We start from the raw sequence: 25285 nt of genomic DNA, 5'->3' as shown, positions 1-25285 counted from the left end.
ACTGAAGACAGATCTAGGACATCTAATATTCATGACTACTCGAGAGCGTGTCTTGATACTCGAGACAATGAGGGGGCGAAGTCAAATATCAATTAGGTGAGTATTCGTCTTTGATATTCCGATGTTACTTGGAATTGGATAGTCAAGTGCTTTTGATCCATAGGTGCAAATCTACACTCGAATGGCTGTATTGACCTTTGTGTTTTGGTGTATTCATTTATCTTCAGGCCAGCTTGATACTCAATTCACCCCTCCCGCCTATTATGCCACCTTTCACCGCCAAAGATTTTCTCTCAAAGTCGGTTGTTGCCTTAGAAAAACAAAGCTTTAACCCTTTTCAGTTTAGCTTTCCGCACACGAATGAACTCTTGTATGAAATTATCGCTATCGTGAATTTGTGAACGAAACCTCAACCCACTTCGATATCCATCAAGTCGGACTACCTACCCAGCCCTGGACAATACTATCTGGCAGGAACCGCTTCGTTTTTTCTATTTTCAAAGATAAAAATATTATCTTTGAAAATATCTAGCCAGATTATCGCAACACCCCACGAACACCCCTAGAGTGCTGCCCAGCATGCCTCCTCCACCTCATCAAAAACCCGAGAATGTCCTCAAGCGCGCCCATGAGTTGATGGGTGTCGGACAGGCTCAAGCAGCTTTGGTTTTACTTCACGAACATGTCACTTCGAAAAGATCGAGAAATGCCCCGATTGCCTCATTAGAGCCTGTGATGCTCTTGTTGGTGGAACAATCCGTTGAACAAAAGAAAGGAAAGCTCGCAAAGGACGCTTTATACCAATACAAGAATATCAGTCAAAACACCAACATTGGCACCATCGAGGTAAGTGGCGGTAGTATTGATTACATGTGCGGGCGCTAATCCATTTGATTTAGCTCGTTCTCAAGAAGTTCATCGAGTTGGCCGAAGAGAAGGTGAAGACTGCGCAAGCAAAGGCCGATGAGGTTCAATCGTCATTAGATACAACAGCAGCAACCGCAAGTGTCGATGATTTGGAAGCTACCGAAACCCCAGAGTCTATCCTTCTGTCAACAGTATCCGGCGAACAATCTAGAGATCGCACAGATCGCGCCATCGTTACACCATGGTTGAAATTTTTGTGGGAGACATACAGAACTGTTCTCGACATCCTCCGAAACAATGCCAGATTGGAAATCATGTACCAAAGCACTGCCATGCAAGCATTCGAGTTCTGCCAAAAATACACCAGAAAGACCGAGTTCCGTCGATTGTGCGAATTGCTCAGAAACCATGTTCAAACTGCTGCAAAGTACTCTGCTCAGATGCATGCCATCAACCTTAACGACCCTGACACCCTTCAACGTCATCTCGAGACCCGTTTTCAACAATTGAATGTGGCAGTTGAGCTTGAGTTGTGGCAAGAGGCTTTCAGAAGTGTTGAGGATATTCACACCTTGCTCAGCCTTAGCAAGAGACCACCTAAGAATGTTATGATGGCCAACTACTATGAGAAGTTGACTAGAATCTTCTTGGTTGGTGAGAACTATCTCTTCCATGCTGCTGCATGGTCAAGATACTACAACCTTCTCCGCCAATCCGCTCAAATGGTTGCAGCTGGTCAAAGCAAGAAGTCAGATAACCCAGCAACCTCTGAGGCTGACCTCTCCAAGGCCGCTTCTTTCGTTCTCTTGTCTGCCCTCGCCATCCCTGTGATCAGCACATCCAGATCCCGTGGTGCTTTGGTTGACATTGATGAGCAGAAGAAGAACAAGAACTCTCGTCTCACTCATCTTCTTGGTATGGCTCAAGCTCCTACTCGTGCCGTTCTTTTCAAGGATGCCATGAGCAAGGGTCTTCTCAAGCGTGCCCGCCCTGAGATTCGTGAGCTTTACAACATTCTCGAAGTTGACTTCCATCCTCTTTCAATTTGCCAGAAGATCTCCCCAATTCTGTCCCAAATTGGCGCTGATGCCGAGATGGAGAAATATGTTCTTCCTCTTCAACAAGTCATCTTGACCAGACTCTTCCAACAACTTTCCCAGGTCTACGAGACTGTTGATCTCAACTTCGTTGAGAACCTCGCCAAATTTCCAGAGCCATTCCAAGTTAGCAGAGAAACAATTGAGAAGTTCATCATGAACGGTAACAAGAAGGGTGATCTCGCTATCAGAATGGACCACGCTACTGGTGTTCTTAGCTTCGATACCGATGTTTTCTCATCTACCAAGGCAATCCATGCAGGATCTGGTGCAGGATCTGCTGAGTCTGAAACTGCATCTGTTCAAAGACTCCAAAACACCCCCTCCGAGATTGTGCGAACTCAACTTACACGTCTTTCTAAGGCTTTGTATATCACTGCTCAATATGTTGATCCTACCTTCAATGAAGCAAGAATCAAGGCTCGTGATGAAGCATACGCAAGGGCTAAGGCTGGTGCCGATGAAGAGCACAAGGAGACCTTGAGACGAAAAGAAACCATCCAAAAGAGAAAGGAGGAAGCTTCCGAAATCCAATCTCGCAAAGAGAAGGAAGAAGCCACAAGAAAACGTATCAAGGCTGCACAACTCCAAGAAGCTGAGGACAAGCGACTCCAAGCCGAACAAAAGAAGCGTGAGGACGATCGTATCAAGGCTGAATTGGAGCGTGTCAGAAAAGCAGAACTTCAAAAGCAAATTGATGACCTCAAGATTGGCAACAAGGCTCTTGACATCGATCTTGATGATTTGGACAACCTTGACGGCAACAAACTTCGTGCCATGAAGTTGGCTCAACTCGAGCGTGAGAAGAACGATACAAACGAAAAGTTAAGAATTACCGGTAAACGTATTGATCATCTCGAGAGAGCTTTCAGAAAGGAGGAAGCCAAGAAGTTGCCAGAAGACTATGAAGCACAAAGACAGCGTGATTTGGCCGCTTATGAGAAGACTAAGGCTCAAACCTTGAAGGATGCCGAAGCCAAACACAAGGAAAATGTTGCTCTGAAGCACAGATTGACAAGATTGGTTTCTCATTACGAATCTTTCCGCGATGATATTGCCGAGCGCAGACATGAAGAGTTTGACAAACGTCGTCGTGATGCCGAGAAGGAACTTGAGAAACAAATTTCTCAACGTAGAAAGGAGTTCAAGGAACGCAAGATTCGTGAGAAGAGAGAGCGTGAAGAGCAAGAGAGAAAGCTTCGGGAGGAAGAAGAACGTGCTCAAAGGGAGAAGGCTGAGAAGGATGAGAGGGAAGAGAAGAGAAAGGCCGAGTTCGCAGAGCTCAAGGCAATCCGTGAGAAGGAGAGACAAGAGGCCTTGGAGATGGCTGCGTTACAAGAGCGAAGAGCTGAGGAAGCTGCCAATAGAAGAGCTGAAGAGAAGGCAAGAGGACCTGTTCGTGGCGCTCCTATCGAAAGATCAGATTCAACTGGCGAAAGACGTGCTCCTCTTGCTCTTACTGGTGCTAAGTTGGGCTGGAGAGAAAAGGAGAGACTTCGTGCTGAAGGAAAGGAGGTTCCTTCTGATTCCGCACCTGCTGCCCCTCGTCCAGCACCATCTACCGAAAGAGCTCCTCGCCCAGCACCAACTCCAGAACGTACCGGGTCATCAACTGGAGAGAGACGTGCACCTCTTGCTCTTGCCGGTGGTAAATCCACCTGGAGAGAAAGAGAAGCAGCCAAGGGAGCAGCTAGTGGTCCAAGTTCATCAAGCAGAAGCGAGGAAAAGAGCAGTGATGCTCCTGCTCCCGCTCCAGCTTCTACTCCTGCGCCTGCGCCTAAACCTGCTGCTGGTGGTAAATGGGTTCCTCCACATCTTCGCAAGGGTTAGAGTTGAGGTTGTTATTTGTAATTAGTTTAGACAATGAGGAAAAAATGAACGATTGTTATGCTTTGAATACTTTTTTTGGCTTTTGATTGTTTATTGTGATGTAAGGTAATTGTCAATGGTGCTTGGTCGTTTGCTTATTCTATTCTATTGTGTATATATATATCCATTTATGATTTAATAGAGCTTAATTCCCTTGTTGTTTTTACATGAGATTAGTTGAGACAATGAATTGCAGATGGATGAGCACTATATTTTGATTTTCTAATATCATTCCCGCCCCTCTTTCATTCGCTTCTTATTCATTCTTCCCTCAATCACTCGCTCGCTTCTACTCCTCTCCTATCATTACACTACACCTTCCTTGGCTATCTTTCCTCCCGTTTACCTCAAGATCTCTTGATGTACTGATATCAATATCGATACTAGCGATTAATATCACTTCAGTCGGTTGAGTGAGTGAGTGATTTGTGAGAGAGAGGGACAAAAAAAAAAAAGGGAATAGGGAGTTTGAGAGATTTCGTCGTTGATTGTTGAAAGTTTCTGGATGGATTGGTTGGATAGTGGCTTGGTTGATTGATGGCTTGGTGGCTTGGTGACTTGGTGACTTGTTGTTTGGACTTGGGCTTGGTTCTTTTGTGATTTGGGAGATGTGGTGTGGTGTGGTGTGGTGTGGTGCGGTATGTTGGACTAGGTTGTGGTATGCTATGATATGCGATGATATGATATGTTACGATGGTGTGGAGAGGGGAGGAGGGAGATGTGGGGAATGGATGTGGGGAATGGATGGGCATGCGTTTCTTGGGATGAGAATGGTATTGGGATGTTGAGGTGGCGGTAGCGGTAGTGATAATTGGTAATGATTCTTTCTCGAGACAGAGCAGAGAATTAGAAGGGAGAGGGGGGGGGGAGGGGGGGAGGTGGGGATGGAGTTGAGGGTTGTATGGATACAAATTTTGGGGTGTCTTCGAGTATGAGTGTATGAGTGTGTGAGTGTGTGAGTGTGTGAGTGTGAGTGTGAGTGAGTGTGAGTGAGTGTGTGAGTGTGTAAGGAGAGATGTATTTGTGGTCTGTGGTTTGTGATAACTTGGAAAGGGATCTTTGTTGGGAGGGGGGATGGTTATGCGTGAGAGTCGGGAGTTGGGAGGTAGGAGGTAGGAGGTAGGAGCTACGGATAAAGTCTCGCGATTGAAATTGGAGGAGCTTGGAACTGGAGAATTCAGGAGTGCTGAATCTACATGGCACTCTTTTGCTTTGGAGATGTGCCATGCTGATTGCCGATGGGTCGCCCGTGTTTATATTTCATGACACGGCGTGCCGTGACGGATGTCTCTTCGTTGTTCTTTCATGCGGAAAGAGACTCGTTGCGTATCCAGCCAGGGTCGTTTCATTGTGCTGCTTTTGCTGCATGTGTGGGATGAGCGTGGACTATTGTTAGTAGTGAAACTTTTAGGGGATGGTGATTCTTTATATTTTCGTATTTGTTCGAAAGGGGGGGGGGAGAAGTGGTTGGAGTGAAAGATGGGGGGGGGGGGGCTGGAGATTGGGTTGTGGATGTGCATGTGAATTGTGTGTGGGTACTAGGTAGTCGGCTTGCATTGCTCGAAGGTTGATGAATGTTCGATATTTCTGTGCTGAAGGATAGCAGGCAGAGAAAAGAACAATTGCTTGGGGTTGGGGTTGGGGTTGGGGGTTTGGTGAGGGATAGATTGAAGTTGGCTCTGAATGGTAAACTTTTGGATAGAGTGGTTGCAGTGAGAGAAGAGAGGGGAAGTTGGCGGTTGGGTATACTGTCACGATGAAAGGAAGTTAATTTATTCCCAGCTCAAAGTTTTCTCTTCCTTTTTGTTTTCCTGGTGTGTTTGCGCTGTGTGTATCTACGATACCTTTCCTAGCGCTATTGCAGGAAAGCTGGATATCCCATTTGGGTTTGTAGAATGGGCATAGAATCAGAGCTTGAATCGATGGCCATGTCAAGTCGCATTATCAAATCATATCACATCATCTCCATATTGCCGTGTCATAGATTGTATCCAAACGCTTATATACCAAAGTGTGTTGGCAGCAGATGGCATAAATCTTGTAAGTTTGGATGCGCAAAATGGGATCAAAGGTTCCAATATACCAGATGAAATATCATGTGATTGGCGTGACTATGGTCATTTGCATTTATTGGTTATATCATCGTACATAATATCACTTGAGATGAACGATATAATAAATTTGAACTCCCAGCACAAATGCTTCACCATGTAAAGATGTTTTGGGAGCCTATCGCCAAAATCACTATTGATCGTGTCCTTAAAACTTATGGATCTCAACGTCGCATCGCTCACAAGCTGCAAAAGTTCAACTGTTATATTGCTGATATCGCGAAAACTCATCTGCAAGATACCTCTAGCACGATTCATTTCATTCTATTCCGCTGTCTACAGTCATCGTGCACTTCTATCAGCCTATTGTCGAAAGTACACCAAAATTCAACGAAAACACTTTCAATTTATTTATAATTCTATGAAACTTTTCAGAAATATTTTTTAATCACTTCAATTCTTTTCAATAGTAATTTCATAAAAATGAGAGGATTTATTTTCTGGATTTTTTATTTAATATGAATTATAAGCCTAAAGTTGAGATTTTGGAAAAAAAAAACAAAAAAAAAAAAATCAGGAAATTTATTAGTGATATAAGCAAAAATCAAGAATTTTTTATTTTTATTTTTTGAATCATACAAACTACAATAAAATGACTTTTTTCCAAAGATAAAATTTAGATGTATAGATTCTCCAATATGTAATGAAAATTCTAACTAAAAATTATTTAATAGAAAGTTTATTCAATTGAAAATATAGCAGAATGGCCATTTTTGGTGTGATTTTAGACATTGGGTAATATAATAAATGGCGTAGTACTGTAGGTACTGTGACGATGAAAGTGTGAAAGAAGGACGAAGTTCTCATTGTACTATGTAGAAGCTATTTATAGGTACCTGGGGTACTCTGGTGCGCTAGTGTTCGCGTACCAGGTACTGTGAAATTTCAAGCCTTTTATATCATAGACCAATCCCTCCCTTTTCCAGCTTGCCATCAGCTCTTCAATTTTATCACTACACGCATTCATAATAGCTTTTTCACACACCCCATACTCTTTCCCAGCAACTACGACTTCCAAGCCCGACGCAAAACCCATAACGAACTCCATAATCCTATCTATAAACCCGTCGATTCGGCACTTTGTCATTTTCCCACTCGATCGCGCATCTAGAAAAACAACAGCCACGTCCACCTTTTTCAGAAACGGAAGCTTCTCCTTCAAATCGACCATGAAGTTCTGATAGTCTTCCGTCGGAGTCGCGTCAACCGTCAGGACATAAGTAATTTCCACTACTATCTCCCGTATCAATTTGCACGCGCGGGGACCAATCGTAGTTGTGAATTGCTGCGCGGAAGTCGGACCCACGTGGAAGACAAAGCGTGTGAACAGGATTTCTTCGAGTTCAGCGTGGATGAGTCGACAAACGAGAAACATGGAACTCATGATTTCGGTGCCGTAGAAGTACTCGCGCTTATCGGGGGAAACTATACGGCCGTTGCGGCTTTCGAAGTCAAGGAGCTTGGTCACGACGATTGTGTTTGAGATGAAGGATTCGAATGACCTCTGGTGACAGAGGGCATGGTAGAGAATTTTCTGTCGGATCTCTGCGGGAAGAGTGAGTAGTGTTGGTGGGTTGGGCATTTTGGGTAGTTCGTAGACTTTGTAGTGTGGTTGGTGACTTGATCTGCGGGAGTGCAAACGTAATGCTATGGTGGAGGTGAAGCTATCTCGACTCGCAGTTTCATATATGGCCTCTCTTTGAAATCTGGTGGAAGAAGTCTATAGAGACTCGAGAGAATGTTGTGGATTTGGTGGGGAACTGGTGCTTATTGAAGAGGAGGTTTGAGCTAGCCATCATCACGTGATGTTATGGTAACTTAGCCACCACTTGTGGCTCTGAAAACAACAAGATTCTGGTTATTTATAGAAAGTGGTTGTATCTGCTTCCTCTTCTCTTAGACTCATTTCTTATTTTATCGATATTGATGTATCATATTAAAAGTAACTTACTGAGTGGTAAGCGATCTAATGTCGCAGTCTCGTCAATTCAGTCACCACTCCGCCTGTGTAATTTCTATAAACACTATGAGCCCAAAACCATAGTATCGATCCAGGGGAATTATTTCCATTAAGATACTATCTATAGTATCATACAGATGGATTACCATGCCAATAATCTTCTTCATTCTGTAGATAAAAATCAATCACAGCTTATCCAGGGATCAAGCATCTACAACCACTCACAACTACCCTAGTCCGCTTCGCCTATCTCACCATCTTCATTAAAACATCAAAATCCCACACCAAAACCCTTTCCACTTCTCATTTCCATATTCTCACAGAGTTACTGGAATCAACAGTCTAGGTAGATCCATCACACCCGGCTTCCCTCTCTCAAGTAGCCCTATTTGAATCTAAACATGTCACATGTTGAATCTCAGTCCAGCAGACAACAACGAAATGAATGCAAGAATCTTTGAATCTCTCATGCCATAGTTCACCATCCAACCGAGAGAATCAAGAACAGTAATAAGCAAGCCGAGAACGAGAGATCTGGCCCGAGAGAAGTATTTGAAGTTGTGAAAGAAAATACCACGGTCCGTATGCTATTCATGCATACCAAAGACAAACGCGAGTTCAACGAGAATCATCCGATACTATATCAACAGTGACTTACTGTATGTTTGTGTGAGATGTACAAGAGAAAGTGCTCGATGTTTTAGCGAAGCAGATAGCAGTTCGTATGAAAACGAATCATTCATTCCGCGACCCGTATGTATTTTCAGAGATGTGACAAAGAATGCACTCTACCCGCAGGAACCATTCTAGGAATGTATCGACTATGCTTCACGGTGTATATACATGGTGCATACAATTTATAATTTAGGTCTGGTATAAACTAGGAAGTTTTTAAACAGCAACAACGGCAACGGCAACGGCAACGGCAATGGCAATAGCACAGCGCAACAACAGCCCTGCAATCCAGAGAACACATCAAAAGAGAAAAATTCAGCACCACAGATCAATCCCGGCATCACCCAACAATATACCACAGACACCTCCTAGATACACCCCAAACAACACCCCAAATCAAGACGTTACATCCCCACAACCCCCTCCGCATAAACCCCCACACAATACAGACAACTCATAAGAGCGGTAAGAACCAACGGAACATTCCTACAAAACCATATCCCATATTCTATCGATCATAGAACTAACTATAGCACTAACCATACCGCTAGATAACGCGAACGAGAAAACAAACAAACACGGGAATAAGAACGACGAACAATTTGAAAGCAAAATCCAAGCAAGGGCCGTATATCCGCATCTATACAAGCAAGTACCAGCTGATATATTCGCGCGCGCATCCATGCGCAAGTGGTCGAAGTACGTAGACACTAGACACTAGACCGTAGACTCCAAGCCAAAGAAAAGTAAAGTAAGGCAAGGCAAGGCAAGCAACTAGCAACTAGCAAACATCAAACCGCACATCGCTCAAGCTAAGTTCGATGGATACCGCACTCTAAAATTCCACCACGGCAGATGAACAAGGCTAGCAAGCCCAGCAACATCAAAGAAAAGAAAAAGAAAAAAAATCAACACAAGTAGTATGTATGTCAACATACATGACATTACATTACATTACATAGATACGCTAGACAAAAAAACCCCCGATGAAGTAGTACCCACGCCTAAACGCCCGAGCCCAAAAGGCCCAAACCTTAAACGTAAATATAAACCAACCAAGCCATTTTCTTCACTGCGCACACCAATCCCCTTAGTTTCATCGCCGCCCTACCCCTCACCGCCGAAAAAGTAGGGCTGAAACTTTCACCCACTAACTCCTCGCCTCCCACTTAGCTCTTCACACCAGGGTGGAGCCACCCGAGATGGATCCACCCAAACACAGTATCTGCACCACCCACCTCCACCTCCACCTCCACCCATCACCCGATCATCCGATGCGAATGCGAATCATCCGATGAGGCTTCATTCACATTTGCATTCCCGATATGACTTCCCAGGACAGACAAGACCCTCTTACAGTCATCCGATAAGAGACACTAGGTATTCTTAGAATCCAATACCGACATTGGTGGACAGACGTGATAATAAGAGACGCTAGATGGGAGAACCCAATCCCAATACGGAAAATCGTAAAAAGGATCAGATGATGTGCAGAAATAAATTTAGACTTGGGCATCAACTTCAAGGGTGTTCCTTTCCTTTTTTTCCCGATATTTTTTACCCCTCCAACCCCTCTCTTTCATCCAGTCTTCCAACCTCTCCAGTATCAAAGTCCTCAGAAAGCATAACGATAAAGTTTTTTTGTGCATATGTGTCATGATGTCATAGATATCTCTTCACCGTTTCCTAGACTGCATACTCGTCTGCCCAGCACTTACTGGAAATTCTTACACACCCGCTGCTGACTATCATCCGAGTTTTCCGCTCTCGCTAGGAGAATTTGTTGCTCACTCTCCTTCGTACTCACAGCACGTAACGATGCCAAAAAAAAAAACACTGAGGTATTATCATCACAAAAGAACAATTTTCATATCATTAATCCACCTCTATTCACACCTTTCCTATGCTCATTTTCCTCCCCTCACCGCTCCCCTCCCCGTCTGCTTCCCCAAACCCAAACTTGAATCGACCACTTTCGCTTGCCCCTTTTTGAACGTAACCCGTTGACATAAGCCTCCCACCTCCGCCCTTCCATCCTAAGTTCATCCACCATTTGTGTAGATGCTCCCACCATCCAGATCCCAGCCCAATCACGTCAGACAGACCAATAATTACTCGTGACTTCAAACGCCCCAACCCATCCATCCGTCTCGAATATCAACCTATGGGTAGGTGAAATGAAAAAGTGTTCCCTAACCATAAAACTCCATGCACAAAAAACCAATATGTTACAAACATGACATTGCTTCTCTTTGACTGAAAATTTCTCTCTTCTCTTAACTCTGTCCTCTTCCATTCTCTCTCTCTCAAGATCTAGTAACATAATCCATTCATTCATTCATTCTCGAAGAAGCCGAAATTTTTTCTGTTCCAATCCATCATTGATTCGTTCATAAGGAAAACCATAAAAACAACAAATGAACCTCCAACCTAAACGCTATGCATGCTTTCCATGATGATAAAGAATTCGAGCCAGAAAAAATAAATAAAAGTAGAAAATAAGTGCCTCTTTCATGCAATGTGTCCTTTTATATCGAGAGTAGAGTCGTCCATCATGCAATTTTCTCAAAAACGATGAATAGGTTTGGGGTATCAAAATAAACAAGTTCCTCTTCTCTCACTTTCCTCTAACTTAACCACCATCGATATTGACAATGATCCTTCATCTGCAGGGACCACCCTCCCTTCCAACCACTCGACCAGTGTGCTCTTTAAAAGTCGAGCGACTTTGATTTTGTATCTGTATGAAAAAAAAAAAAAAAAATTCGCTTTTGGTACGTGCACTTCAACCCAGAGTGCGACCACTGTGTATCGTCTGTTGGCTGACTGCCCTGATTGTAGGACCCGGTCTCATGGTATTTGCTGATTCATATTCGGAGCTTTGGTATCCGGGCGGCTGACTTTTTTTTTGAGCCTCCCAGCCTTCTTCGCTTAACACACTCAGCCATCCTTGCCCTACGTCATTTCTTAGGGCCTCTATTTTCTTCCGATATAGCTCACCGCTCATATTCCAGTCGGGGGTATCTGGTGTCTTGACTGGCTGTGGCTTAATTGCCGTTTCATAAGGTACCGCTTCTACCGGTGACATTGGAGGTAGACGAGGCAATACGGAAGTATTGATACGTGGAATATCTGGTTGTCTTTGGGCCTGACGAGGTTCTGAAGGTACGTAGGTAGGAAGAATTCTGGGAGAAAAGTCGGGACTTATGCCATAGCTACTATCTGACAATGTTCTTGGCATAGATGGTAGTGGTTCCTCTGGCATTACAATGCGGGACAATCCTTGCTTGCTTGGTGACGTTTCTGAAGTCGATAGATCTACTATTCGTCGTTTTGGAGTTCTTCTTCTTCGACCTGTAGTGCCAGTGTTGATTTCACTAGTCGCAGCGACAGGCATTGGTCGTTCTTTTCGAAGTACTGCAGGTTCTTTTGGTGCAGCATACTCGATAATTGGTTTGTTGACCTCAATAGCCGACAGACCATAATCGGGAGGAGGTGGTTTGACAACAGGCACACCTGGCCGTTCTGCAGCACGTTCGACTAGATGCCGCCTTTCCGTGTAACCTGGTCCATAAGCATCAATCAAAATATCCTCGGTATATCCTGGAGTTTGCCTGAATAGGTTGAAGATTGTGGTCCTGTAGTTACTGTGTGTTTTGGTAAATGGGTTGCCACTAATCCATATTTCTCGAATATCTGGAATGCCCGTCAATCTAGCAAGTTCTGTTGGATCAGTAATCTTGTTGTCACGGAGATCGAGCCTTTCTAGAGGATAAAGTCTTTCAATCCCAGCTATTGATGTGAGACGATTTGACCGTAGATTAAGAGCAGATATGGCAGGCAGAGGATTTCGAGTAAGAGAATGAAGAGATTCGATCATGTTGTTAGATAGATTCAGTGCTCGTAGCGCGGTAAGGGATGCTAAGCAATCGGGGATTTGGGCGAATAGATTCGAAGAAAGGTCAAGTGAGTGGAGGGTGTTAGCTAGGGGTGCAAGGCTGGAAGCAGTAATAGCCGTTAGGCCATTATCTGCAATGCTAAGATGTTTCAAGAATCTCCACTTTGAAGATGGCAGGACCCCCATAGATAACAAATTCGAGGTGCTATTCCGCGGGTTGTGCCAGCTATCAGACATGCTTGAATGTGAACTCCCCGATCCGGATCTTTTCACCTTGTATGATGAGCCACGAAGATGACCATGTGAAGAGCCAGTACGAGAACTTGGTGGACGAACTGGAGAATTGCTTCTTGGTCTTTGTCCATGCTTGGTAGGAGACTTGCCAAACTCGGCCCCGTCGGACCCAGAACGTGCCAATCCTCGCGCTTCAGCATCAATAATACGGCTGCGACCATCCGGTGACCCAGGTGCCGAACTGGATTTTATTAGCTCGGCATGTGGCATTGTTGGGCTACGTCTTGGACTCGATGCGGGAATGAAGGTTGAAGTTGGTGACATCTGTGCCTTGGAAGACCGCCGCCTCCTTTTGTCCATATCATCCAACACGATATTGATCAATAGATCAGCTAGATCATCAACGCCTGCTCTTTTGACGGTCAATGATCTTAATTGCTCGGCTAGCTTGTCCCAGCCAAAAAACTGTCGGATATCGATATCACTTATCTCCAAAGCACTAATATTTTTAAAGGCAATCAGGGGAACGGCGGAATCGAACGGGAATTCTTCATAGCCCTCAATCAAACGCGCGCGACGATCCGGAGCAAGTCTAAGGCAAGGAATTTTAGTAAATGCTGAATACAGGTACTTCAAGTCGGCGTCAATGGCAGCCTTTTGTTTCTCTGTGCGAGCCGCAGAATTTCCAGATCCAAGGCCAAAATTCGACCATAAAGAAGACATGCCAGACATCACACTTCTCACACTAGACACGGAGTGAATAGATCCATTGTCAGAGCCACGACCTTTTGGACGTTGGGATTGACTCAAAAAAGAAACGTAGTTTGCTGCTGATGTATCTGCATGGAGATTTTCTAACCGCACATTCATTGGGCCAACTGGAACACCTAGATCTTCAAATCGGGAGAGGAGATAGAATAGATGATGGGGTGTCAATGCGAGCTTAGCAGGTTTGATGTTATGAGAGGCGAAGGTAAGGTATGGGAGGGAGAGAGCTGCTGCTAGAGTACTAGACGTCGTAGAAGAAGAGGCAGATGATGGCTGGTTTGTCACTGTTGGGGAAGGGATGATAGACCCTCCAACAACACCAGATATGCTGTTCGAGGAGCCATGTTTAGGAGTTTGTTGACGTCGAAGTTGTAAAGCATTCGCGAGAGCCTTTTCATGCGTACGAACGAAGTGGGCCAAGTTCTGCCAAAAAAAAAGTTTCATCAGTAACTGCCATGATAAGGATAAAGTAAGGGGTTTTCAAATACCTTTATGAAGAACTGTCCATCCTCAGTATCCATCATTAAGGATGCATGTGTTTCATTCACCAATGTTTATTGCAATCGAGAGCCCTTCGACGGGAGAAGAGTCGCTTCAAACTAGGCTATCAGCGGGCCTTGTATTCGAAGGGAAACGTTCGTAGTATGGCAAGAGTACAACTCGAGGTGTTGAGAAAAGAAATTGCTTGGGCAGTCTGCAGATTACACAACGTCGTTAGAAGGTTTTCAATTCATTTGGTGTGACAACAAGATAGTATCTCATGTGTGAATGGTTCGGAAAGAAGATCCCATCTGGTGCTATCTCCTAAAAAAGCCATGGAGCTCTTCGCCCGTGTCTTCCACGCGCAGGAGATCAAATTCTACGATCACTGCCTCTTAGGTTCGCGAAAAAAGTCTCCTGCATATGATAGAAGATATGTTTCTCGGAACGAAGATCGAAAACGGATAGGAAATTTTTGGGACGTACCTCTTGCAACGCTCTTATCGTGGTGCGGAACACCGAGAGCAATACAGCTCTGAGACTCTCACGACACTTCTTGGGAAGAGAGAAAGATCGAACGAAGAAGAGAAGGGTGGGACACTCCCTAAGTTCTGCGACGACAATATCTAAACAGAGAAGTTCTGCCGCTTGCGAAGTATTATACCAAGGTTCCGAGGGACCAATAGCTTACCAGGCTCGAGGGCCTTCCTTCTGTATGGATTGTAAGTGTGCAGGCGTTATGGATATGCAAAGCGAGTTCGGCCGTTCGTTCGTCGAATTCCTTTCGTTGTACAGGAAGACTCCACTACTGTAAGACCAGGGTACATGAGATCAAATACCCACTCCCAAGCATATATTCCCTGGCTTTTTTTAAGGGTTCTTCCTAGTTTGCGACGCCAGATGCAATATCAAGTCGTAGCGTATGTGCTGAACAATTTATGTACTGTAGAAATTAAATTAACAGAAAATGAATATTTAAGAAGGACCTTGTAGACTGAAGCGCGGAAAGAAGAGGAAGAAGAGGAAGAAGAAGAGGGAAGAGAGAGAGATGGGGAGAAAGATGTGCGAAAAAGTCCGTTTGGAGAAAATACGACTCAGAGAGCGAGAGGAGTGGAGAGGATGGAGAAGCACCAAGCAACGAGCGACGAGCGACGAGCAATGAGCAGCAGCACCAGCACCAATACCAGCACACGAAACAGATTTGATTGGATTGAAGATTTGATTTATTGAGTATTGAGTATCGAGTATTGAACATTCAGCATTCAGCATTCAGCATTCAGCAGGTATGTGAGAGGAGAGCGGGATGGATTGATTTGTGGGGATGTTTCTCATGCTTCTCTTGGTTCTGATCTGATCAGCGGAATTATTCTATGCACTTGTCGAGCACAATAATTTGGCGGCGGCGAGGATGGACAAGTCGAACGATATAATAGGTGAGGATGTTTCGTTAATTTGAAGAGTGGGAGAGCGACGCAGATGTGGAGTGGATTTGGAAATTGGAGTCTTTACTCTCGCGCCGTTGATAGGCTAGACTGTCGCATTTTCCCAATCTCTAATGGCTGAAGTCTGTGCGCAAATGTAATACCAGCGACCAGGGAGCAAGGAGCAAGGAGCAAGGAGACAAGGAAGGAGATCAATAGACCAGCAGGACCCTTTTGCAAAAAAGAAAGAAAGCGAATGCTACCTATTGCACGTACGCGTCTGCAGACAGAGATACACGGGCGAGCAGGGCGGGAAGGACTATGCTCGATGTGGGCAGATATGGGCAGATATGGGCAGGCATGGGCAGGCATGGGCAGTTGCGGGCATGGGCTGCTAGCTGTGTCTAGGAATTAATCACCACGCACTTTGATCATTCAATGGCAGCGGCTGGCGTGTGTGTATGTCTGTATGTATGTCTGTATGTATGTCTGTCTGTATGTCTGTATGTATGTCTGTGTGTATGTATCGCTTGCCTGCCTCCGACCGAGGGTAAATCAAAACAAACGAGCTCAACGCCGAAGAAAGAAAAAGAAGAAAGATCAAAAAAGGCAATGTCGATGCAATTAGTCCAAAGTAGGCAGTGCATCGCAGGCAGTCCACAGGAGGTAGCTCTTGATGATCGTAAACTTCTTGATTGGGGCTCCCATGCTACCCAAACGGGCGTGACCATTCGATATACTTGCTACCTCATCGTCGACCACCGCTACCTCATAACATGTCCTCGTTTCAGCCGGGCGATGGGGGAAGCTACATATTCTGATACAGATCTACGCCAGTTTTGTTTCTTTTCGTATCATCTCGTCGGCACCGATGTGTGCATCTCCTGCCATTACTCGTATCTACCCATATTCAAGGCTGCCAAGGTGCATATCAAATGTACATCATCTCCTTCATCAACGCCTTGTCTTCGGAATTCAGCCATCACCCCTCCACAGTCCCTCGATGCCTTACTTTGTAGTGTTTTCCTCGCGCAACGAGTGGGTATGCTGTAATTTGCCTGCTGTCACTTTTTTTGAACACGTCGAATGCTTGAAACCCCAGTCTCGCCGGTTTGCACGAAGAAGTACCGACAGAACGCATTCATGACGACGTCACGAAGCATGTCGAAAGGGGGAAAACATCGAAACCTTATGGGTCAAGATCTCTGGTAACCGGAAGATTTCTGGTCATGGTCACCAGGTTTTGAGTAACATCGCGGAAGTTATCTGGATACCTCTGATGGAATGCGATGGGGAATCTTGAAGGCTGGGTGGACGATTGGGCAGGAAAATGATTTACATACGACCTGCAGGGCTTGCTATGGAAGGAAAGGCAGGCAAGCAAGCAAGCAAGCCATAGTCATCCAAGACAACCAGCCGACTTTTCATTTTTACGGAGCATTGTAAGTTATCCTTGTCTCAAACACCCCACCATCACTTTAACAAGTCACCACGAATCGTCCCTCAAGAGCAGTCGTACCCGAATATCCTTTTCTTACCCCTCCATTCCGGATTTGAGTTTCCAATGTTTCGAGGAATCTTGTCATGATTTGCATTCGCATTTTCTGAAATGAATCCTAGACTCGGCAACAAGGTGAAGAAAAACGCCCCAAACTCAAAACCTTATTAGGGAAACGGTCGAGTGGATCATCACGCCAACCTCTATCTGCGGCCACTCTACCAAGACTACTAAGAGGACAAGACACACTTGAGGACTGGGGTAACAGGCCAAGGCCCACGAGCAAACAGACATAAACAGCTAACATAAGCTACCGTCGACCTTTTCTTACGATATCTTCATCTACGCACGCTGTACTATTGCATCTTTAGGTCCCAAACTACGAATCCTTCCTCCTTCACCGCTTCATCATCTTACCAATGCTGTATGTTGTGACTCCTTCAAGAGACACACTTTCCAGTCTATCTTCGCCACCATCTTTTCATCATCTACACGCGTCAAGCCGTCCATCCCATGGCACACTCTTTCTTCTTCGGGAATTCTGCTGACCGCAGTCACATTTCACCCAAATCCATACTACTCCAAACTGCGAATTCATTTGGTGATACGAAACCTTGCGAAACCAAAATTCAGCCTCGACGACCCGTGTGAGCAGGTCATGTGAAACTATTCTAATCTTTCACATTCCGAATGTCTGTGATCTTTTGTAGAGTCAAGCGCGCTTAGTTCCTGAGTCAGCTTCTTTCAAACATGAGAATGATTGTCTGTCATGCCATCTTGATCACTTCATCACTCCATACAAACGGTTTACACGGGCTCACTAGGTGTTTGATCCACAAAATTGATAACGAATGGAAGAAGTGGATTTCACGCACACACCATCGAATGATCGGTGTACGAGAGACACGAGAAAGCAGTGGAAAACAAAATAGGAATGACGCCTTTCGGCATGAGGAGCCCCGCCATGTTCGAAGTGGTGGCTACGAAGTACGATGTCTGCAACTATTTGATGTTTTTTTCTCTTTCTCTTGCACGTCCACACTCTCCATGCACTCGGACGGGACGAATGAACGATTAGGAAGGTAATCCAAATAGAACCCACGCAAGGCAAAAGAATCGAAAGGAAGGATATGATGCTGAGGCCAATAGTGTGTGCTGGTCGCAGCATATGCCGGTCATAAAATCCAAGAGACTACTGTTAGTCTAATCATCAAGGTGTGTTACATGCGCCGTCCAATATGTAAGCTTGGCCGCGCCTCGCGAATACTTTATTCCACAAGCCATTCAGAGCACGGCGTGCATGTATGGGACATGCACCATGTGTGTGGGGATTACATCTCATCTGCTAAAAAAAAAAAAGACTGCGTTCCCAATCATGAGCCAATGAAGCAGGTGACTTGCAACATTGTGATTTGATACTTTTCATCAGATATCATATTTTTTAAAGATGTTCTTCGAGGGATCGGATGCTTCGGGATGCATCACTGCGACATTCTCAAACGAAATGAGTACGTCGGAAATGACACCGTCTCTAACGGAGCAAGCGGAGGAGGAGAGAGACATCAATTGATATTCTATCTGAACCACGGACGATTTTCTTATCGTTGTCCACCGTAACGGCTGTTGTCTGGGTAATCAGATAATCACAATACGATTGTTTAAGATTGCAAAGCGGAAACAAACGACTGCACAATCCTTCACCAGAAAAAATTGTCAAATCTTTTCTCCCATTAGAGATTTGTGACAAGGACAGGGACAGCGGCGGTGAAGCGAGAGATGAAGGAGGTGGGTGGGATTGAGGGATTGAGGGATTGAGATTGAGATTGTGGGAAGGGAAATGGCTTGCGTCAATGACATGGTCATGGATTTGAATATTTAATAGGTAAGCAGAAAATCTAACCAAACCTTACTCCATTATTCAGATAAGATCTTATCTTTCTTCTCAAGTTCTAACCAGACTTGTCACTTTGATCGATATCCCATTATCTTTTTTCTTTTTCTCTTTTGACTCAACAATCATGCCTCGCATGGTTACAGAAGCTGTCAAAGCGTTTATTTCGTACCACTTTCGCACTGCTGGCTCGAGAATTAACCCCGCCACCAACATCGGAAGAGTTTACGAGTTTTTTGGAGATGTGTACGAGATACTCTGTAGGCTTCTAACTCTCACTGCTCTCTGTACATAGGTGGCACAAATGAACACCATTAGAACACGAAGACGTTATGTGCGGTCAACCTAATGAAGACCCAACAGCCTATGCCGCACGAAGAAGTCTAACGATACTACCTACGTATACAACTCAACTATTGAAGTACCTACTTACACAATATGTAGAACTTTCAGTCCCAACGTCTGAAGGAAAAAAGAATCTGCACATCTAGCGTACAAGCAAACATGGGCTGGGGTCTGTCCAGGTGCAGTTTGCATTGATCTCGCTTCCTCACCGACAGTTTATCAAGCTTATTTTTCTTTCTAGAAGATTAGAATAAGTTGTATTATACTTCCCCCACCACACCATACCAGCATCAACCCCGAGTCTAATGGAATCGGCGTTTAGAGTTTGTAGATTTATTCAAATCATGGAGGGGTTGGAATCGAAGAGTTTAGATCAGATCATCAATCGTTTCATGGTTCGGTAGGTATTACTCTGCCAAGGATCCTTTGCTGATCACAAATTACTCCGTGCCTACCAAACCAGATATTACTTATTTCAAAAAATGACGACTTGAGGAGATTAATGGTATGGTTATGGCTATGGCTATCCGGCACATCAGTTTTATATCGCCATTTTCATCGTCAATGACAGGTGGGTAAGTACCACGTCAGACTTCGCTAGTACCTATATCTCCCTTCACTTATTGACTACAAAATAACTTCATGAGAAGAGATTGGTAGAACTCTAGTATCACGTATCCATTTTCTTCTCTTGCATTTTCTTTTCGGTTCTTATTGCGTTCTTCATTTATACTTGCCTGCTAGGCTCTAGCTGACTTAATGGCTTGCTGACTACATTTCCATTTCTATTTCCATTTCCATTGTGTTATCTTTTCTCTCCAATTTTTTTCCTGCATGTACGAAGTACAATCGCAAGCGCTTGGTATTCTGCAAAAGCCTGTAAGCCACATCTGCACGTACTCTACACACGAAAGCTCGAACCAACCGGAAATTCCCCTGGAGATAAGTAGAAGGTGGTGTAGCGAAACGGTCTTAAATGGTGTACAACACGTACAAAGCTGTACGGAGTAAGGAAAACAACTGTTTGTTATATATGCACGCACGTGTACATACATACGAGTCCCAAGCGCGCGATTAGAGTGACCAAAGGCGATGTATGGACGGATAGGAATTGATTTGTTGCTTCTAAAGAAGTTAATTCGATAGGTTTTGTCTCGAGTGCAGGTCTGAGAATCCGAATGAATGGGAACATTGTTTGCTGGACAGTCCTTGTGTTGTCTTACCGTTACGTTTTGTTTCATGTAAGGTAAGGATTACTGGTCTCGCCATTGCAGTATCGGAACTTGGCGACGTCTCCGAGCCAACGTCTTTCCAAGTGCAGTTAGAGTGTCGCAGTGATCGTTTATGTGTATGGGGTAGTATCCAAGTATCCAGGCATATATATATTAATCCGCGAAAATTGCGTCAGATATATCATGTATCAAAGACGAAGGGAGACCCGGATATGCGTATGCGTAATAGCCTATTTTTGAATGCAACAGGAAGTTGCATCGCGAATACGGGGAATGGGAATGAGGGTTTTGAGGGCTCCTTACTGGAGTTGTGAAGAATTTCACTCGTCGTTTCGGGTAATTGACATTGCGGGGATTCGTGAATATGTGGTTTCATCGTTTGGACTGCATATCGGGCAGTCTGGACTCGCTCTCGCTTGGATTCGATCATGTATCTTAGTGATTGAAGAATGATCTGTCATGTTTCTTACTTGTATATTCCTTCTCCTTCTGCTTCTGCTTCTGAATCCCATTGCTCGTGTATATATCTCAATCATATCATCAGTCGCACCGTATAGTATCATCCTATCAAAAGTTACAAAGTAAGCAATGATACAATACAACTCCCAAACCAGTAAATAAGTAAAAACTATCTTCAACAGGAAGTCAGCTACTTCTCTATTCGACCATATATATACATACGCGGATCACCATTGTGATCACATAATACTATAACCCGAAATCGGTAGCTCAACTCGGGAGTCGGGGGTTCTAAGGTTCTTCCTTCTCTTGATTCTTGATTCTCGATTCTTGATTCCTGATTCCTAATTCCTGATTGCTGGCTGAGGTGGGGATTCTTGGGATTCTTGAGTTGGCTGGCTTCTGTGTGTGTGTGTGTGTGTGTGTGTGTGTGTGTTTGTTTGTTTGCTTAGATTTTTAGATATGAATTGGTTGCGGGGGGAGGGGGTTGGCTGTGCATGTGTATATATGTATATCTCATCTCGTATCTCTCCGTCGGTAGTAAATAGTAGCTAGCAATTAGCATCTCATAAAACTTCTTTCACATCTACTATTTCTATCTAGCGTGACGACGATATTTATTGTTGTGTTGCTCCAATATCGATGTACAAAATAGGGAAATGTGTCTTCTCTAGATAGGTAAATACGGGGAAGATTTGGGTCTTATCTCCTCTCTTCTCCTCTCCTCTCATCTTGTTTTGTTTTGTTTTGTTCGCATCTAATCTGATCTGATCTGATGCGCGGCAGATAATTGCTTGTTGGAGTGGGTGAGAGGTGAGAGGTAAGAGATGAGAGATGAGAGATGAGAATAAATCTATAATGCGCTGTGGCAATACCTCTCACATCTTACCTTTAAACCTTTAACCCCTCAACTCACCTCACCTCACCTCACTCACCTCTTACCTCGCTTATTGGGAGTGAATGAATTGCTGGGAAAACTTTCATGTCTATGCTATTACTCACTAGTACTATGGCCTTGGGGTTGTGGGGTGTATGGATTTTATGGTTGTGGTTGAGATTGAGATTGAGATTGAGATTGAGATTGAGATTGATAATTAGAGATATAGAGAGGGGAGTGTTGAGATAGTCTTTTGTTGAGTTGGGTTGGGTTGGATTTGGATGGATTTGGATGTGGGGAGTTCCTTGAGTTCCTTGAGTTCCTTGGAGCTCCTTGGTACTTTGCTTGTAGGTTTGCTTGCGGGTTTGTGAGTTGATGAGGAGGGGGGTATATATGATGAGATGTGATATGGCGAGTAGCATTTCGTGTGGTGCTGCTGTATTGCTACGGTTTTGATATAGAATTGACATAAAATTGACGCAGAATTGATATAGATGATCAAGATTAAGAATGGGATTTTTATTGTGTATATCTATGTATTTATATATTTATCTCTCTCTGAATACAGCATACAGTATATTTATCCATTATAGTATGCATACCGCCTCCCACTATATGATATGTTTATTTATTTATTCGTGGAAAATTCGATAAGTGATCATGATGTGTATGTATTATTTACTAGGAAAATGTTTATTATATACATTTGTTTTTATTTCTCTTTCCTGGCGCAGATTTGTGAGGTTGAAGGATGAAGATTCTCTTGCGGGGATGTGGATATAGGGTTATGGGAAGAGAGAGAAAGAGAGAGATGTGTTTTCTAGGTGTAGGGGTGGGGTTGCTGTATGTTTGGTTTGTTCAAGTTTGTTGTTATGGGTGTGGGAGTGGAATTTGGAGAGGAATCTGGAGATGTTTGATCGAGGTGAAATTGAAGCTGTGGATGGGGATTGCGGTAGGGGAATCTGGAGTGTAGATGGAAGATGAAGAAATGTAGTCTGGGGATCCGGGATTGGGCATTGGGTATTAGTACGAACTTGGGAACTTGTGGTGTGTGTGTGTATACATATAGATGGTTATAGATGGTAGAGGTCCTCGCGATTAGTTCGTACGCAAATATGAGTGGTTAGATAGCTACGGGGTATTTCTGTATGCGATTTGTGAAGACTTGAGAAAGAGACTAGTTTGCTGTTTGGTTGCATATATGGAAATATATGCGTACAAACGGGATCGTGTTTCGTTGAAAACAAGCTTGCTATTTCGTTTTGGTTGGCTTTCTAAATACAACTGTATATAGAGTATAGACCGGTCCGTATACACTTCATTATTTCAATATACCTCTAATTGGGTTTTCACGAGTCTGAAATGCTTACGGATCTGGTAGTAGTTACTCTCCTGAGCTTTCTTGTTGCGTATCAATTATTGCGTATATATCACAGCATGCTGGTTGTTGGTCTTCTTGTACCGAGTGTATGCTAAGGGGTCGATTACCGAATCTTTGTTGCGCATCTAAATGCGTGCTTACAGTGGCATCCCACATTCCGCATACTACGATGTCTTGTAGCTGTTACCCTCAGATTCGATCCAATCCTCTCGGTATACTCATCTACGGTCTCTTTACGCAAAATTCGATGGCGAAGTTTGAAGGATAATCTGGTTCTTGCTCGCTTGTTGTTTGAAATGTAAATGCTTGTATCATGAAGTTTCTCGGGGAAGGAACTTCCTATTGCACTCTTTACCTGACTATGACTACATAAGAACCGTTTGATATAATCCGTATACAACCTGTGTGGATGAGTGGTTGTAACAGTAAGAAGCTCCCTGCGAAATATCTAACATGTGTATACAAAATTAAATGCTACATCCCTTCTATTTTAGATCACATTCGCTAACGTCGCTCATGCTTGTATATCTAATTCATATGTACTATTTGGTACACGTTTTGTACTTTACTAACAGTGCGCTTTCTCAAACCTGACATCTGGAAAATGGTACGGATTGCAGACTTGAACCAAAGATATCAGTACATCGTGTATCTGAGTCTAGTTTCTGCGTCCTTGGTGTTTGGAAGAGATCTGATTTTGGCCGTATATTTCATATAAGATTGTAATCGGCTTCTAGGCCAGAGATCTAGTTCACTATTCAAGTTCAATTCTTCTTTTTCTTAGTAACGGGCTGGAGAGACGTATAATAGTTTGTAATATGTATTACGATCGTGAAGAGCTTCTAGCGTTCAATCTCTTTTTTTGCACTTAACATGCTTACTTACCGTAGGATATAGGCCATGAAGCCTCGTGTTTAACTGCAGTGGTAAATTAGATATTCTATTGCATGTCTAAAAATGGCACACGGATCGCAGTTTACCACAAAGATTGCTATGAAGCTCTAGGATTAGCAGCAGATGTTGACTTGTTCCATATTTGAAAAGACTGAACTCACCGTGGTTCACGCTTGGCACAGCTCCTTGCCCTTGACTGAGTGAGTCTTACACGAATAGATTGAATGCGGCTTTTGTTGCATATTTCAAATTAGTATGAACCGTGGTTTTATATGTAGTTTGATACAGATTCTTGGTTTGGAGAATACATTCTTTTGTTGCTTATCTACAAAATCCGTACTCACCGTGGTACATATCGAAAGCTTGGTCTAATCTACACAGTAATACTGTTATAATGCTTTGTTGCATGCCTGAATAACACATGCGTACCGTGGAATTATCATAATAGGGAGCTTTTACACAATCAGTTCCTAGCTTTGGGTTAAGGATTGTAGTTTTTGTTGCATATCTACAAATGGCATACTTACTGTGACATTAGTGAGTACGAACGCGTGCGCACAACTCATATCACCCATCTCATTTGGCTTGGGGGCTTTTAGCGAATATAAGTGATAAATCAAAGTCATAAGTGGTACATAGAAGTGAAATCTCATTTATATTCTAGTAATTTATGTAATAATGTGCCTTTAGATGCTGACGGGATTTGGGATTTAGACGCAAGATGATATGAGAGTGTAAACGACAATATTAAATTGGGAAGAGAAGAAATAATGATCTTATTGTAAAGTTAATTTGCTTTCTCCCTAAGTACCCCGATAATCTCACAAGGTCTTACATACATCTTTTGATAACCAAAAACATATCATTCGATCTGATGTTATCATATTTTTGACTTCTCAACAATCATCCTTACTACAGCCACACCAAATCCTCACTGACAGAAAGGGTACGTCCAAAAAGTGCCTTCTCATCGTGTAGTTCTCTACCTCAAATATGAATTTGTTTTAGTACTTTGGAACTACCTGACGATATTCTGGAATTCCCAGACTGGAGACAGAGATTGGATGCTTTCGGATGATTATTCAAGAAAGTCAAATCACAGAATGAGGAATTGAGCCTTGCCAGTTCAATTTTTTGTGGCCAATATGTTTTGTTAAGACCCTACGTCAGAGTTCTGACTACCTTGAAAGTATAGGTTTAGAAATGTGATCACAGTGCTGCTGCCCCCCTTCCAACCCTGCGTGATTATTCGCTAAAACACCGATTGTATGTTGATAGGTTATGATAATTTACAATTTCGGACGAGCACTTTGAGATCTTCACGAGTA

General features: G+C 43.6%; 3 protein-coding genes across 3 annotated transcripts; 1 reads left to right on the top strand and 2 right to left on the bottom strand.

Annotated features, from left to right (window-relative positions):
• Positions 1 to 340: 340 nt before the first annotated feature.
• Positions 341 to 4001, top strand: Bcrpg1. The gene is made up of 2 exons (XM_024695584.1): positions 341 to 846; positions 900 to 4001. The coding sequence occupies exons 1-2, from the start codon at positions 580 to 582 to the stop codon at positions 3792 to 3794; spliced, it is 3162 nt and encodes a 1053-aa protein (XP_024551378.1). The 5' UTR covers positions 341 to 579; the 3' UTR covers positions 3795 to 4001.
• Positions 4002 to 6726: 2725 nt separating this feature from the next.
• Positions 6727 to 7799, bottom strand: BCIN_10g03810 (hypothetical protein). Its single transcript, XM_001549929.2, has one exon. The coding sequence runs from the start codon at positions 7524 to 7526 to the stop codon at positions 6771 to 6773; it is 756 nt and encodes a 251-aa protein (XP_001549979.2). The 5' UTR covers positions 7527 to 7799; the 3' UTR covers positions 6727 to 6770.
• A 2617-nt stretch (positions 7800 to 10416) lies between these two features.
• Positions 10417 to 14657, bottom strand: BCIN_10g03800 (hypothetical protein). The gene is made up of 3 exons (XM_024695583.1): positions 14446 to 14657; positions 13968 to 14173; positions 10417 to 13902 (listed from the first exon to the last, which is right to left on the bottom strand). The coding sequence occupies exons 2-3, from the start codon at positions 13998 to 14000 to the stop codon at positions 11365 to 11367; spliced, it is 2571 nt and encodes an 856-aa protein (XP_024551377.1). The 5' UTR covers positions 14001 to 14173; positions 14446 to 14657; the 3' UTR covers positions 10417 to 11364.
• Between the last annotated feature and the right edge of the window lie 10628 nt (positions 14658 to 25285).

This window comes from Botrytis cinerea, chromosome 10 (assembly GCF_000143535.2).
Source record: "Botrytis cinerea B05.10 chromosome 10, complete sequence".
Lineage (NCBI taxonomy): Eukaryota > Fungi > Ascomycota > Leotiomycetes > Helotiales > Sclerotiniaceae > Botrytis > Botrytis cinerea.
The sequence above is the reverse complement of the archived record's forward strand: the minus strand, read 5'-3'. Positions and strand labels throughout refer to the sequence as shown.